This window comes from Tribolium castaneum, chromosome 3, assembly GCF_031307605.1.
Source record: "Tribolium castaneum strain GA2 chromosome 3, icTriCast1.1, whole genome shotgun sequence".
Taxonomy (NCBI): domain Eukaryota; kingdom Metazoa; phylum Arthropoda; class Insecta; order Coleoptera; family Tenebrionidae; genus Tribolium; species Tribolium castaneum.
In genome coordinates, this window is record NC_087396.1 from 11,316,114 (window position 1) to 11,332,091 (window position 15,978).

At 38.0% G+C, this 15,978-nt stretch overlaps 4 protein-coding genes across 5 annotated transcripts; 3 read left to right on the forward strand and 1 right to left on the reverse strand.

Annotated features, from left to right (window-relative positions):
• LOC663639 (uncharacterized protein) lies at positions 1–2,075 on the forward strand. 2 transcript variants are annotated; one of them, XM_064355511.1, is made up of 5 exons: positions 1–248; positions 301–621; positions 678–1,394; positions 1,757–1,877; positions 1,936–2,075. In XM_064355511.1, the coding sequence occupies exons 1-4, from the start codon at positions 114–116 to the stop codon at positions 1,838–1,840; spliced, it is 1,257 nt and encodes a 418-aa protein (XP_064211581.1). In that variant the 5' UTR covers positions 1–113; the 3' UTR covers positions 1,841–1,877; positions 1,936–2,075. The 2 variants fall into 2 exon arrangements, with proteins under 2 accessions (XP_064211581.1, XP_974769.2); XM_969676.5 differs by having other exon boundaries at positions 1,757–1,936.
• KrT95D (Krueppel target at 95D) lies at positions 1,873–8,096 on the reverse strand. The gene is made up of 8 exons (XM_008198191.3): positions 7,818–8,096; positions 7,464–7,767; positions 4,185–4,964; positions 3,872–4,077; positions 3,456–3,825; positions 3,086–3,404; positions 2,920–3,039; positions 1,873–2,874 (listed from the first exon to the last, which is right to left on the reverse strand). Exons 1-8 carry the CDS (start codon positions 7,925–7,927, stop codon positions 2,741–2,743), a joined length of 2,343 nt encoding a protein of 780 aa, XP_008196413.1. The 5' UTR covers positions 7,928–8,096; the 3' UTR covers positions 1,873–2,740.
• A 122-nt stretch (positions 8,097–8,218) lies between these two features.
• On the forward strand, positions 8,219–9,911 carry Yif1 (Yip1-interacting factor 1). The gene is made up of 5 exons (XM_969702.5): positions 8,219–8,516; positions 8,582–8,719; positions 8,766–8,947; positions 9,035–9,175; positions 9,225–9,911. Exons 1-5 carry the CDS (start codon positions 8,483–8,485, stop codon positions 9,810–9,812), a joined length of 1,083 nt encoding a protein of 360 aa, XP_974795.3. The 5' UTR covers positions 8,219–8,482; the 3' UTR covers positions 9,813–9,911.
• A 70-nt stretch (positions 9,912–9,981) lies between these two features.
• Positions 9,982–11,001, forward strand: Rrp46. Its single transcript, XM_008198192.3, has 4 exons — positions 9,982–10,120; positions 10,172–10,285; positions 10,341–10,462; positions 10,684–11,001. The coding sequence occupies exons 1-4, from the start codon at positions 10,048–10,050 to the stop codon at positions 10,990–10,992; spliced, it is 618 nt and encodes a 205-aa protein (XP_008196414.1). The 5' UTR covers positions 9,982–10,047; the 3' UTR covers positions 10,993–11,001.
• Positions 11,002–15,978: the final 4,977 nt, after the last annotated feature.

Consider the following 15,978-nt stretch of genomic DNA (forward strand, 5'->3'; position numbering starts at 1 on the left):
AATAGTGCGGTCGCAGTGACAGCTGGACGAGTTGACACGCAGCGTAACCTCACTTTTAGTTGTCAATACTTTTCGCAAAATATGTGAATTTACAATCATTAGAGACCGAAAACATGATTATATTACGTGCAGTACTATTTATTTTTTGTTTAAAATCAGCGGCCGCGTGGGATTCGGAACAACTGGAAGTGTTTGATGTTGTCGACGAGGTTAAAGAAAATTTCTATACTCTCCTAAATGTCTCACAGGTGAGTAATTTCACCGTTTTGTTATTTTTAATAAAAGCACCCACGGTTTCAGACTGCTACAAACCAGGAAATTAAGTCCGCTTTTAGGGCACTGTCCCTCAAATTGCACCCTGATAAGAACCCCCACGTTGACACGTCAGTGCAATTCCGAAACTTGGTCGCAGTTTACGAAGTACTTAGAAGCAGTACCAAGCGACAATACTACGATGAAGTCCTTGTTAATGGACTTCCAAACTGGAGATCTGCTGTTTACTACTACCGATATGTGCGCAAAATGGGCATGGTGGAAGTTTGCATTATTTTATTTGTTATTGTTACCATTGGGCAGTATTTAGTTAACTGGGCTTCTTACTTTGAGAGAAAGTATACAATTGTGAGCGAAAATATAAGATTTTTTTTGGAAATATCCCTAACATGTATTTATTTCAGGAACAAAATAAAAAAGTTAAACGCGGAAAAAAGTCCGACAAAACTCAAGAACCAGCTGTGATTTTAGAAAAACCCTCAATAACTGACACGTTGCCTGTGCAGATACCTCGTCTACTTTGGTTCATTATTATTTCCTTGCCTAAAGCTCTGGGTTTGATCAAAACTGCAGTAGTTCAACAAATTGAAGAAGTCAGGAAACCGCCGCCTCCAGAAGAACCAGAGGAGGCGCCAGTTCGAATTAAAACCGTGCGCAAGCGCAACAAAGGCTTCGTCTTGCCTGACAAACCCAATTTTGAAACAACATTCCACAATTCTACCACCGAATCAAATGCTTCATCTCCGCCTCCTGTTAGTTCAGGCGGATTGTGGACTGATGATGATTTGGCAGAATTGGTTAAACTAGTGAAAAAATATCCAGGTGGGACTTCGGGAAGGTGGGAGACTATAGCAGAAATAATGGGGAGGTCGGTCCCTGAAGTCACCTATATGGCAAACAAGATGAAAGAAAATTGTTATAAATTATCGAATGAGCAGGAGGAGGAACCAATTCAAGTGAAAGTGAAGCAAAAAACGAAGAAAGAAGTCGATGGGGGCGATGATGTGAAGAAGTGGAGCCAAAGCCAGCAAAAGGCGCTGGAGGAAGCGCTGGCTAAGTACCCAAAGGGCTGTGCAGAGAGGTGGGACAAAATTGCCGATTGTGTCCCTAATAAGACTAAGGTACTTTTTCTTTTATATCGAGGGCTAAAATTAGTGTCCCAGTCCAAATTTTAAAAAATTGACTAAATTGAATTCTTAATATGCTGAGGAAAACTGACGATTAACAGAAGGAAAGGCAGAATTTTGAAGGAAATTTATTTCTCTATTTATATGTTCCTTACATTTTTTTTTTTAATTTTTAACCGTATTGGCAGTCTTTTCGGGAATATAGATATTGGGCGAAGCCAAATATTCTTATCTTACTTTTGTCTTTATTTACTATTTTTCCCTGGTATAGCTAACAGAACGAAATAAGGCACCTTCTAATATTTTAGTCCCCTGTAGTCTTCGTTGTTTTTTTTCTGATGAAGTAATTTTTTTAGGAGGAATGCATGATGAGGTTCAGGTATCTCGCAGAAACGGTTAAAAAACAGAAAGAATCAACGGAGCAGCAACCTCCTGATTAAAAAGCTGTGTAACGAAATGAAGTAAATGATAATAAAAGTACATATTCATGTTTATTTATATGTATGCAGTTATATATAAACAATACTAATTCCAGACATTATTGCATTTATACAACAGATAATCTAATCTATCATTTACAATCAAACACTGATGTCCTAAAGATGGATGTTCTAAAACTTGTTGCACATTCCAAATGAGATAAAATGAGAGAACACCCATCTAACTAACAAGTTGGAATGAGCTGCGTTAAAATCACAGTCGCACGGCGTTTTCATTTATATCAATTTCCTATGTTCACACATCACAGTTCAACAATCAACGTGAGATCCTTTCAACATTCCCAACAAGATTTGATTTGACATGGAACTATTCCCAGCAATTACTCCACGGAGTAAATGACTGCCAGAAACCTACACATTAATATAAACAACTTTCCGTCAAATAACACAAATTCTCGCTTTGGTATTTATGCAAAATGCTGATATGGAGGTCTTGCACACCACTTCCCCTAAGCTTAAAGTGGGCGGCATGTTAACGCGTTCCAATGGTGTGTAAAACCCGAATACGTTATATCATATAAAAGTGGTTTGGCCACAAAAAAATCTTGCTGTGCTTATTAAAAATGATTAAATCTTAGCATGTAAAAAAGTATTGATTTTTTCTGAAAAAATCTCAAGCATTATCGATAACGACGACTATAAACTATATCACATATACGGAGTATTCTTAACGTGAGTTTCCTCTCTTTTTTTCAAACAAGAGTTTTGAGCCTTATTTGGATGTATTGTCAACGGTTGGATTACGATGGATTTGACCTTGACTAGAAGCGATGAATGCATCGCGGGAACGAGACACGGAAGCAAAGCGGCGGATTTAAAAAACGGGAAGGTCGTCTTATGTTACATCGAATTCACTTCGGCACTCGCCAATGGCACGCCTACCAGAGCCACCGACAAGTGTTTAACGTGCGTTTGCCAAGTCGAACTCAACTGGAAGAATTTAACTCCGTTAAACTCCACGCCGTCCACATAAACTGCAACAAACCCAATCAAACCCAAACCTGCACAACCGACCCTACCTTTCATCGGCGTGTTGTGGGACGCTTTCGCGGAACAAATCAACCTCGAAATTCCCTCCACAGTCTGACTGCGAGGCTCGGCATCCTTCTCCTTCTCCTTCTTCTTACCCAGTCTCATAACTACAAAACATCAGTCACAACAAATTTACCCAATTACTGAAATTACTTTTCTGTTTTTTCTCCTTATTCGCCAAGTGCATGGTGACGTTGAGCCCCGGCGAGGCTTGAAGGCCCCGGAACAGTCCTTTGAGTGAAGTTTTACCGTCTTGTTTGGTTTTGTCAGTCTTTGCGGCTTGAGGTTCAGTACTTTTGGGGCTTTGCCAATAGTCTAATTGCAATTCGAGGGGCTCCCAGGGCGAGTCGCGCGTTTGCACGTTGGGGGACGATGGGGGAGTTAGGGAGGGGGCAGGGGGACTGGAACACATCAAATCTTCAAGATCTACAGATACGGATAATGCTGATTCGGCGGGACCCACACGCACCTCCTAAACACAATTTTTTTATTCAAAAATAAATACCAAAATTTACGTTTTTACGTTAACAAACGGGACGAAGAGTTGACTGGAGTCGTCCTGACAGGTGAGCATCGCCTCCCCGAGAGGAAGCTGCGCAACCGGAGCCGATGATGGTACTGATAAGTACCGTTGTAGCCGCCCGGCCAATTCGTCGATTTTTAATTCCTGGTCTGAGGGGAATAAAGAGGCATAACCCTGGTCTAAGTTACCGAGGTGTTTTGTAATCCCGCAAGAACCGACCGGAATTATGTAAATTCTTGTGTAATTCAACCATTCCGGCGGCTTACTTGATAAAAGTTCGACGTAAGGTCGGATGACCCAACCGAGGAGAGTGTCTCCACCAATCAGGATTAATTTAACAAAGCTGCCCGGTTTGGGACAGCTATTGCAACTGAAATTATCATTTAATACAATTTTTTGGTGACGACTCCACTCACTATTTGTGAATTTTGTTGAAAACCGCAGTCAGGACTGCTTTAACTTCGACTGATGATAATGGAAGGAAAATCCGATGATGCGTGAGACGGGCTGATAATGGTCCAGTAATACTGTCAGGGCCTGTAATTAATACCACAGCTTCCGGGAGAGCGTTTTCTTCCAGGGGAAGAACTCGTGTGACTTGCTCGAGAAAAATTTTCCGCGCCTGTAACCCACATACACAAGTGGAGTCGCGATTTTTTAAACCAGTGATCAAGTGATTATTTAGCTAATTAGTTTGTTGGTCATTCTGTTAAACCCTGGTCAACTTACCGTAACAGTTTCGGGCACCGGAGCGTCGGAACTGACACTCAACGAGTTCTTCTTTTTACCGGAAGACGCCGACGACCTAAACAACTTCGACTTCCTCTCATTCAACTCTTGCATCAAATTCGCAAAATCGTTATCCCCCGACAACTTCGCTCGAAGCGTCGCCGTTTGCTCTCTGGGCGGCGAGCCGGTCTGTGGATCCGACTGCGCTTCCTGATCCGTGAAAATATCCGCATTTCCGTCGCTTCCGGACGCTTTGTCGTCGATAAATTTCTCGGTTTCGCTGTAATGCGTCTGATTCGAGTCTAACAAACTCTTGCTACTGCTGAAAAACGGCCGAAGGCTCGGCTTTGGCGTGCTCGATATGGACATGGTGTCTTGTTCGCCGGCCGAGTCTTCGTCGCAACTCAGCGATTCGAGTTCTTGAAAGAGAGCTTGGATGTCGCTAGGGTTGGACAAGTCGGCGCTTCGACCGCCCTCGCTGTCGGGCACCTTGAAGCGGCGCAACAGAGAGACGAAACGTTGCTTGAGATTGTGACGAGTGTGTGGGAGTTTGGTTCGGATCGGTTCGCTGTCGGATAAATCGGCAACTTCTTCCTCGCCTGAGCTGATTTCGTCGTCGTCGTCGCTGAAGTCGTGGTCTCGGTCCGTTTTGTGCTCTTGGTCGACCGGGGTCGAGCTCAGTTGCAGGACGCTCAAGCGGGCCACGGGTCCCTTCTCTTTGTCTTTGCCGCCCCCTTCCGGGTGCAGTTCCAGCTCCATGTCCATTTGCCTTTGCAGAACCTAACCATTCGTATTTTATTTGAAACAGTAATTTTTCCAAGCTTACAAATACTCATAAAATACGGGATGATCTGTGTGTCCACAATTCTGGTATTATTAAAGTATTATATACAAAAAATTATTAAAGCCAGACATAAGGCTTCGGACCGTAAAAACGTCTTACCACATACATAAATATTTATTTGGTTACATGATAAGTGGTCGAAATATGTAGCAAATAAAAAATAAAACTTAAGAGGAAGGTCCAAAACGTTGTGTTGTTTTTCATTCACCTTTACATAACATCACCTCTTACATTTGATCAATATTAATGAACTATTTATTTTATTTGCCGCAAATAATTGATCAAATTACTTAATATTAATTAAGCAGGAAAGTGATAGCTGATAAGAATTTTGCGACCGGAAAACCGAAACTGTCGTCACTATGTGCGGTTACAAAACAGATCTACTTTTGCAATTTTTTGTTCATAATGAAAATCTTTATTTCACCTCGTAGCGGACATGATGAACCTCTAATAATAAAATCTATAATAGCAAAATAGCAAAATCGTTGATGGTACTGGAACAAAATTAGCTAAGTCGTCTTAACTTTGAAAAAATAAAGAAAATTCCGAAACTTCGGTAGATTAGGGAGATCTCGTTTATCTTGTTTAATTTTCAAAATAATTCTATTTTTGATAACTAACGCCTATTCACATAATAGAGTTTATCTTAAATTGTAATCCAAGTAAATCTTATAAGACTCAAATAAAATAGATATTCTGTTCTCATCCTTGTTTATGTAATAAAAAACAGCATTCAAAGTAAAGAACAATGACCTGCTAGCACTTAATTATGAGTAAATTGAACACTTTTCTACGAAACTACTTAAATATTTGTTGAAAATTGTAGTTAAACAAATTTTTTTGTGAACTATTTAATAAGATTACAGTGAAGAAATTGAAAAGTGTTAATTTTTTCTTCATTCTTAATCACGTAATATTTATTAGTGGTTTCCTTTTGCTGCCAATAACTATGATCAATCAAAATGATCAAGTTACTTAATTAAGCAGAAATGTGATTGAAATTTGAGATAGGCAACTACAAAACGGAAATTGCTCTTGCTATTTGCGGTTACAAAAACAGATTTACTTTTCCTATTAATTCTACCGCTTTTTTATTTTGCACAAGACCATTTTTAGGAGATACTGCTACTACAAAATAAAATTTCAAATCTTCGGCAAATGACAAAATTTTGTGTAATTTTATTTTCACATTCTACTTTTGATATCTTAACAATAATCCACGTAAATCCCACAAGATTTTTAGTAACTACAATGAAATATATTTTGTTCTATTCTCACGACGGTTTTTGTTTCTTTAACAGAAAAAAATCATTTCAAGTAAAGCGAAACAATGACCTGCTAGCACCCAATAATTATATTTATGAATTTATGAGTAGATAAATTAAACGTTTTTCTAGGAAACTACAAAAACGCGTTTAATGTATTCCAACTACATTTCAAATAAACAGAATAATGACTGTGTTGCATTTTTATTTATTTCGTTTGATTATTTCAGGAGTTTTATTGTATATTTTTTAAATTAAATTTTATTTCTTTCCTATTCGTCTTGCACTGTGATTAAAATTACTTTCATGACTTGGGTAGTTTAAACGTGAAAGAAAACAAACTTTTTTCAGATAATTACCGATCGTTACGCATCATTTATTAATAAGGTTTTTTACTTTTCTTGTAACGTTTACTATTCCAATTGTTCTCATTTATTAAATTGCGCTATTATTACCGACCGACAATTTGAGGCCATATTTTTTACGCCTGTTTATTTCCTCATAAAATAATTCCCGAATATTCAATAAACACATTTCCAAAATTGCTATTTAATTTTTTGTAGTAAATGAGAGAACGCAATAATGCCAATAATTCAAGCTCCCGTTGTTAATAATTTTCGCAATAGTAGTTAGAAAAGTGAGATTCGTGTTTGATTTCAAAAACGTCGTTTACACAGGTACTCGTATATCAAATCAGTCTAGTTATTGAAGCTTAAATTAAATGGAAAATAAATTAATTAACTCCATTACTTCACGTTGCGTAAGATTAAGTAGGTAATCGAGGCTGTTGTGAATACAATAACAACGTGTCATTCGTTGTGTTATTTTTCAAAACGCAAATGTGAAATATGTGCTTTCGATACACCGCTATCCATAATTTATTTCTATGCAAATCGGTGCGTTATCTTCCTGATTTTTTTGTTATTGTAATTTCGTGACATTGATTTTAAATGAGACACTAAAGCTGTTTATGCATTCTTTTTTAATTTGTATTTTTACAGTTTAATTGCCAATTGGCCGACACATGTTTACCATAAAAAAGCCATAATAGACGAATCAGTTAAACAAAGCTTATTTACTGGAAAATTGGAGATAATCTTGGAAAAATATTTACACAAAAGTAGAGCAGCTCCAATTGTATTGCAATTAAATAATTACACGACTTACTTGGTCCATTCTGATAATCCCTTCTGCTAGTGTTTTGAACCCGAGCATTGTGCGATTCTTGTACCGTTTCCGCCTCTGGAGCAAAATATGCAGCTTGTTGCCCTCCCGTTTCAAAAAATGTGGATATTGGAGACAAAAAGTTAATTCCAACGGCGTGTCTAATAGACCGTTCGGTGGCAAAATCAGCTCATTGGAGCGTAATGTGCGTTTGCTCGACTGCATTTTAACGGCAATAGAAATAGAGGCTAGATCTGATCCTAAAGGCTTTAAAACAACCAGCCTTGTCAGCGTCAATGAACAAAGCCTGGAATTAGCATTATAAAAACGCACCGGTCGAATTTGCGCCTTACTGACCTCGGAATACAGTTCGAGGGAGTCCGGTCGACCCAAGTCGCATAAAGCCTCATTTTGTTGGGCGCGGAGGCACCCGCCCCGCTCACGTTTTTATTCGGTTTTTCGCTCATTCTTGCGGGGGCGTAGTCGACTAAAGCAGGGGCCCCGTGCGCTCAAGTGCTAGATCCGGGACAGCCCCGGCCGCTCCAACATTGCCCACGATCATCACTACACGTATTTTTTGCACGGTTTATGTCAACTGCATCACGAACTGTCAAACGAGTACAAAGACCGCAAAGTGACAGTTGCGATGCAACCGAATGACTCAATGAGAGAGACGCACATACAATTAGAAGGAGACGCGAAATGAAGCAGCGCTAAATCTACCTCTAGCGGCCGATAGCCTCTACCACCAACTGTCAATTTTGTAAAGGAAGTTGCAAATTACAAAACAAATTATCATGCTGTAATCGGGGTGTTTGAAAAAATTATTACACTAATTGTAATATTATCCCAACACACTACATTTTAATCGGGAGTTTGGTGCTCAAACAAGCTGGGAAGGAGTTTGGTCATGTGAAAAAATCAAAATGACAGATGTCTAAGTGACGTGTCTCTCTGTGTTTATTCATACAAAATCAACTAATTTAAGACTTTTTACATCGAAATTTATCAAAATTGTCGTTATGAATTACAACGCGAATACAGGGAACCGGCCAGGTAATTACTTTACCGCTCCTTGGATCGGTATTTGCGACATAACCTGACCACTTGCGTTATTTCAGCCCATAGCCGGAAAGTTAAAAGGGTTAGTGACGTAAATGCCATGGGGTACACACCGTACGATCCCACGCAAGGGATGCCAAACAATTTGTACCCTAATTTGGGGTCCGAAAGCCCTGCCCCAAACCCATATCAACAAAGTAGTTTTTACGTGTTTTAGCGCTTTGACCTATCAGTGATTTGCAGATTTTGCAAGCCCGTCGTTTAGTTCAACCCAAAATTATGGGGTGCCACCAAACAACCCCCAAATGTATGGGTTTAATCCCGCTTCACCCTATCCAAACGCACAGCCACCCCCGAATCCGCAGTTCGGGGGCGTTTTTGGACAACCAATGGTCCAAGACATGGCCTTGCAGTATGGACAACAGGTCGGTGTCTTTGTGTTTCCTCGTAACTTAATTTTAAAGACACAGGTCGCTTTGATCTAAGTTTGAAAATGTGGTATTTTCTTACAGTTGGCAAATACGGGAAAGTCGATGATAAAACAAGAAGTGGAAAAGTACGTTCCTGTAAATAGCCTGAAATATTACTTTGCTGTCGATACAAAGTACGTGTTGTCAAAGCTGATGTTACTGTTCTTCCCTTTTACACATAAGGTGGCCTTGGATTAATTTGATTGGTTGTTGTGTCACAGTTTTATTTTAGGATTGGTCCGTTAAGTATGAGCAAGATGGTCCCGTCCAGCCTAGATTCGAGATAAATGCTCCAGATCTATATATTCCAACAATGGCTTATGTAACTTACGTTTTAGTGGCGGGGATGGTTTTAGGCATGCAACAAAAATTCACGCCTGAGCAAATCGGGATTTTGGCTTCGTCGGCTTTAGCTTGGTTTGTTGTTGAATTGGCGGTGTATAGTTGCACTCTTTACATAGCCAATATCAAAACAACACTTAGAACATTTGATTTGTTAGCTTTCAGTGGTTATAAATTTGTGGGGATTATTGTTAGTATTTTGGTGAGCCTGATAGGCGCAAAAACGGCTTATTACTGTTGTTTGATATACGTGAACTTAGCGTTAGCATTTTTCTTAGTGCGAACATTGAAAGCTCAAGTTCTTGTTGAGAGCAATGCCCAGCCTACAAGCTATTACGGGGACGTTGCCCCCCCTACAGGGAACAAGCGGAGGTTATATTTTCTGTTGTTTGTGGCGGCAGTGCAGCCAGTGCTTTCCTGGTGGTTGTCATTTCATTTAATCGGTAGCCCAAGCCCTGAGAAACCTGTAACTGAGTGAACTTAACTGCGCTTGCTAATTTCTTACATTTGAGCACCTTTAACCTGTTTTTTTATGTTAACAGTGAGTTTATTTGATAAATACATTATTTTTATGCTATTTGGTGTTTGATTAAATAATTAAACCCTTAAAATTGTGGTAATATAAAGTAATTTTGAATAATTAGTAACTTTAGTCAAATCGTGTTGGCTAAGCTGATCTTGTCGTTTTCAAATTAACCTAACTTTTTTGTAACATGAGTAAACTAAAATCCAGTTGTAAATTGGGCATTTTGAGCAGACCGGACGGCTCTGTGTTGTTTTCACAAGGTACAGTGTGTAAATTTTTATTTTATGAAACAAATTTGGTTGAATTTTTAGATGAGACAACTGTGGTAGCAGGTGTGTATGGCCCTGTTGAGAGCAAGGCCAACAAGGCATTGGTCGAAAAAGCCTGCGTAGAGGCTCATTTTAGGCCTAAGTCTGGATTGCCAGGTTCATTTGGTTCATTACTTCTCTATTTACATTATTCTGAAGCGGGTTATTTTAGGTGTGAAAGATAGGTTAAATGAATCAATCATTAGAAATGTATGTGAGGCTGCAATTGCAACAGCTATGTACCCCCGGACTTCGGTCGTCGTTGTTATACAAGAAATGCAAAATAATGGACAGGTAGCGATCGGCCAAGGGGGCTCTGAAAATAGCTTGAACGTATGTCTTGGATTAATATTTATTTTTCAAATTTGGCAATTTTTAAATATTAGAACTAAGTTTTCCTAGAACAAAATAAAAGCTTAAATTAAGCTTTTTGAATTTCGTTAAGCGTAATATTTTACGCAAGACAAACGTTCACTCGTTTTTATTGAGGCTCGGGATAAAACGATAATTTTTAGCTAATTTCGTGCGCTCTAAATGCCGCATGTTTGGCGCTACTTGACTCAGGAATCGACATGAAATGCATGTTTGCTGCCGTGACGTGTTTTATACACAAAGATGAAAGTTTAGTATTTACGCCACCTATTAACGAAGACCAGGTTAAAGCAATGTTTATGTTTGTCTTTGATAGCGTTGAAAAAAGTATAATTGCGTCACATACTGATGGTTCTTTTAGTGTTGAACAATACAAGGATGCGTTAAGTTTATGTAAAGAAGAGTGTGCGAATATGTTTGATTTTTTTAAGAAGTCTTTGACAATAAAATAAATATTTTTACTGGCGTTTTATTTTTTCAAATTAATTCGGTAATGATATGTTGTTTATCTCTATCTGGAATCATTGAATTTTAATGACAGTCAGATGTTCAGTCACAGGATGAAGAGTCAAATTGCAGACTAGCTCGTTTTAAATTATATCGTGATATTTATCGTTCGGAATATTAAATCAAGTTAATACAAATTGATGGGAACGAAAAACGTTCAAGCCTTAAAAAGTGTTATTACGGTAAAGTTTAAATTACAGTGGAAAAAACGTCGAGTTGAGTATGTGCTGATGGTAGACATTATGTCGGGGGGTGGGAGGCAGGGCTGTTCAAGTATTCGCTACGCTATCCATTTTAGCCGCGAATATAATTATTTCCGATCACGAAATATCCTCAGCGAGTTATGCTATTCGCTCCGATGTTGGGCCAATCGTCATTAGTCGACCCACAACCCGTTAAATGGTGGGCAGGTAGGGCCAAGATCCGATTATCGTGAAATAACTAACCACAGCGTTTGGATGCGCATTAAATCATTCACGAGAAGTCTGTTATTAAGGGGAACGTATCGTGCGATAAATATGGAGGATGCGATTTTCGTAAATGTAAATTTTTGTTGTGATTCGGAGGTAGCATACATGATGCTATAATTAAAAATGGAAATGTTGGAGCGTAAATAAACCAAAAAGTGATTTTATGCCTTGTTGATGAGTTCGTGGCCATAAAATTAGATGCAATTACGTGTGGGTCATAAGATATGCGCAAGTACTGGGAATGGACTATAAATTGCCGCAAAAAGAGCGTCAGAAGCATTTCATAATTATGTTACATACTTCATTAATTGATACACAAGATATGAGCAAGGATCTAGCGTTCCCAGCGCGAATCACGGGGCCACTGTGTCGCAGATCTCGGCCGATCAATTTTTAACATTAAACTCGATTTTAGTACACTATTATTTATTGTTTTTCTTCAAAAAATAAATAATACATAATTAAAAAAAACTACTAATAAAAAAATTAGTAAATAATTATCCTATAATAAATGCTCCAGAGCTATACTACAAACTACTCTGGAAAAAATACTTATTATTAGAAACATCGCGAGATTATAGATACTCTTTTAGAGAGCTACCACCTTTAAAAAGAAAGACAAAAAAATTCTCTTTAAAATTATGTTTATTTAAAGTTTTGGGATTAAAGGCCGGTTTATAGAAAGCTTTGTTAAAAGTTAACAACGAATGAACCAAACTGCTTCAATTTGGTCACGTGATCAGTTACTAATCACGGATTTAATTGCGAATTAAATTCATGAATCTGGGCTAAAATCTTATAAACGAGAATTAATACTTATTTAATGAATCAAGGATCTACTTAATTATTGTTCAAGCTTTTTATTTCATTTGAGATGCATGACATTGTTAGCGAATTTTTAAGTTAAATCGTTTTTTTACACAGTATGATACAGATTTGTTGTGGATGATTCGGTGTTTTGCGTTTGGTTAGTTTTTTTGTCAATTCCTTTTGTGTGTTGACGAGTCTGAGGTTGGTGTGTTTGAATGTCAATCTTTTTGAATTGATAGATTCAGTCCGAAATTTCGATTGTTATCAATAATGGATGAAGTTTAGTATTGTAAAAAATCGAGCGTCGAAGTGGAAAGATGAGCTTCTGCCGTTTGGTATTCTGTTTTAGTACGCCACGGTTGCATAAATATCGTGTCGATATAAAAAGGCACACCGCCGATAAATTTACACACGTAACATAACTCAGCGCGTATTGGATGCATCTCGAGCAAGAGCAAAAACTGTAAGATCTCTATTATAATTTTACAGGCTTCCTTAACAAGAAGCCGGGCTAGCAAAAAGCATGCGGACATTCGCATATAACGATGGAATCTTTATGAAAGCCTCGATAAAAAAGACCCACATCAGAACAATCTGAAGAGATAGCGCAATTCATTAGCGAAACGCTCGGATTTATTAGCAGCGCAAGAAACATCGTTCTCCTATGAACCAATCAGTCGCGGCTTAAAAATAAATCTAATTTATTTTTTTGACTTGTTTTGTTTCGGTCGTAAAGAGTTGCATTAGCGATGCATTAAAGCTGAATTGTAAAATATTTTACGATCAATTCTTAAGAGTTTTTACCAGCAATTTGGTTCGGCTACCGTCTGCTAGATGGCGGCACGTGTGACGGCTCCATCTGTTGCCGGTCCGCTTTCCCGGCTATAAAACAATTTAACAGCCCACTTTGGCGGATGTTATTGTACTATAAAAGTATCGTGGACGTACTCATCTAGCGCAAATGTAGTGGCCGCACTGAACACCCAACAGATACAGATCGTAAAGTAAACGAGGTGATCACAGTTATGCTAGCGATACCATAAACTCGAATCAAATGTTATGAAGGAGCTCGTTATCAACAGATCTACTTCTGCTAGGAAGACGCTCCCGAACAATCGCTTCCGATCGCCGCCAGAATCTTCCGCCCCCATCTTCAAATTAAACACCGACCCCTTTCTCTTTACCGCTACATAACTCTACAGCTACAAACTTTATTTCCATTCAAAAGTAAAATATATTCTTATTATGCAAACGTTATACACTAATTTTGTTACCATAAAAAACTGCTTGAAATAATTGCAGTTAGCTTTTCCACTGATATCTAATGAGAATTAATTTGAAATAAATTTTAACCTGATTCACCTGATCCAATGTTTCGGTTTTCGAATATTTGGCGTGTTTGTGACTGGACGTGTAAAAATGCCAAAAATATACAATACATATAATACTTATAAAAAATTCTGATTTTCAAACTGTTCGTCGTAGGGTAATGGGCAATACTTGAATAATACAGTTTCAGTCATTTTATTAGGTATACCTATCGTCCTCTGTAGAGGAATTATCAAAAATTATTAATTTATTTCGAAGGATCTTTTAAAATTCGTAATTTATTTAACAGATTTTTTTAGTTAATGATATTTTTTATCCTACAGTAATAAATAAAGTTTACAGTATATACTTTCCGGTATCATTTTTAAAAGTCATGTCAATAATTATGAATGTTAATGAATCTGCTTGACCATACCTTTCGTAGAGTGAGATCAAAGCAAAATTTATGGCTGAACAAAAAATCATCTTTTTTGAATTCCTTGTTTAATGTTCTTGATGGGCTGCCGTAATTAGACTTTAATGTCATGTTTGGTGAAATACATCTTCATTTCTGTTGATATAGTACTTTTTTACTCGGTAATTTATTTAGGTACATACCTCGTGGTGCAAAAGATTTATTTATTTTCAGCATTTAATTTGGTGGCTAATTTCGATAAGACTACAATATTGCATTGTGTGTGATTGATCTAGTTGCTGATTTAATAGTTTTAACCATTAGAAGAGATTTTTAATAAAATACACGGTACGTACTTCAAGAACCAAATAATTATTATTTTGTATGCTTTCGCGTCTTGTAAAACATGGACCATTACCATCTGTGTGTTGGACTAACAACTAATATACTCGTATATTATTATATATAATAATTTTTTCCCTTTTTTACCTTACTATTCCTTTGGATCAGGTACTTTTAGTACTTTCTTAGTGGACTAATTCTTTAAATCATAAAATAATTGAATTCAAACTTGTGCGCGGGGCATATACAATTTTTTTTCCTCTCACATCAGTCAAGTGATATTTTACAGAAATCGCCGTAAGCTGCCAGGATTCGTTTAACCACTCGTCCTTGTATTTTGGCAAAATCTTACTTCCCAAATTAGTTGCGTACGAGATTACTCATAACAATTATTTCCCAAAAGAATTTTGTTATGTTTAGTCAAGGGTTTACGATATCAGTGAAACAGAAAACACGAATATTTATGAGTTAAGTACTCTTTTATTAGGATGTGATTGTTAAACTTTTTGTTAATGATTTATTTTTATGGAAAGGAAGCAAAATTTAATAAATGCACCTCCGAGTATGAATAATTCACTAATTTTAATACCTAATGCAATTCGCAGTTAATCATTCCATTAATTTACAGCACAACGTGGAATAATTAAGTGTAGGAAATTCTGTTGATAGGTGAAAAATGAAAAAAGAGCAATAGAACAAAATTTATTCATTTACAACAATGATATGCTTTCTTGTATATGTAATGACGTTAGATGCTAATCTAACGCATAAAACGTGATTGTGTTGAATACCGTGAGGGACACGTGAACGATGTGTTTATGAATTCAGAATTTGGGAATTGTGTTGTGCGCCGTGATTTGGAATTTTTTAAGGCCATTATTGGATTTAAACTTGATTATGGGTTAATTTTCTGTGCGAACTTCGGTCGGGGAGAAATATTGCTAATGGCAGATTTACGATCTCTTGGGCAATATTTTTCGGAATCGGTGACACTTGTACCGTTCTATTTCCAGGCTTTAGCCTTAGATTTAATCGCTAGTGCGAATCTTTCTAGAGTCGCTGGTTTTTGTATTTCCGAGCAGTTAATACCATTTTCCCATCAAATTAACATATCGTCATTGGGGAGTTTTAGGTCGATGGTTTTCAGTGAGCGGGGCTAGCTTTTCAGCCGGCCATTCATCTCCGGTTTTCAGCCATTAGCCGCTATCGCTTAGCCCTGCGTAATGGACCGTGCTTTGACTGATGCACAAGCCCGGCCAGAAAGCTCTCTTACTGCTGGGAAGCGCCGCCGCCCCCCGGCCTCCAAGAATAATCCACCTGATAACTGCATCGCGCCAGAGCAAAAGTGTATTTTTCCAAAGTCGGGGATTTTTGTAACGCGTGTGTCTTTCGGTTATGATGCACGGGGGCATATCGGTCGTGTGCGTGTTACCATGACGACGTGAGCCGCCCCCGACGCTCGGACAGTGACAAATGACAGACAAAGGGTGACTGGGCTCCTCGTTTTACATATGCAGCGACACCCATTTGTCTACCCACCCCAAGGGGCTCCGTCAGAGAACTTTTTATTCGCTCGAGTTCGAAGC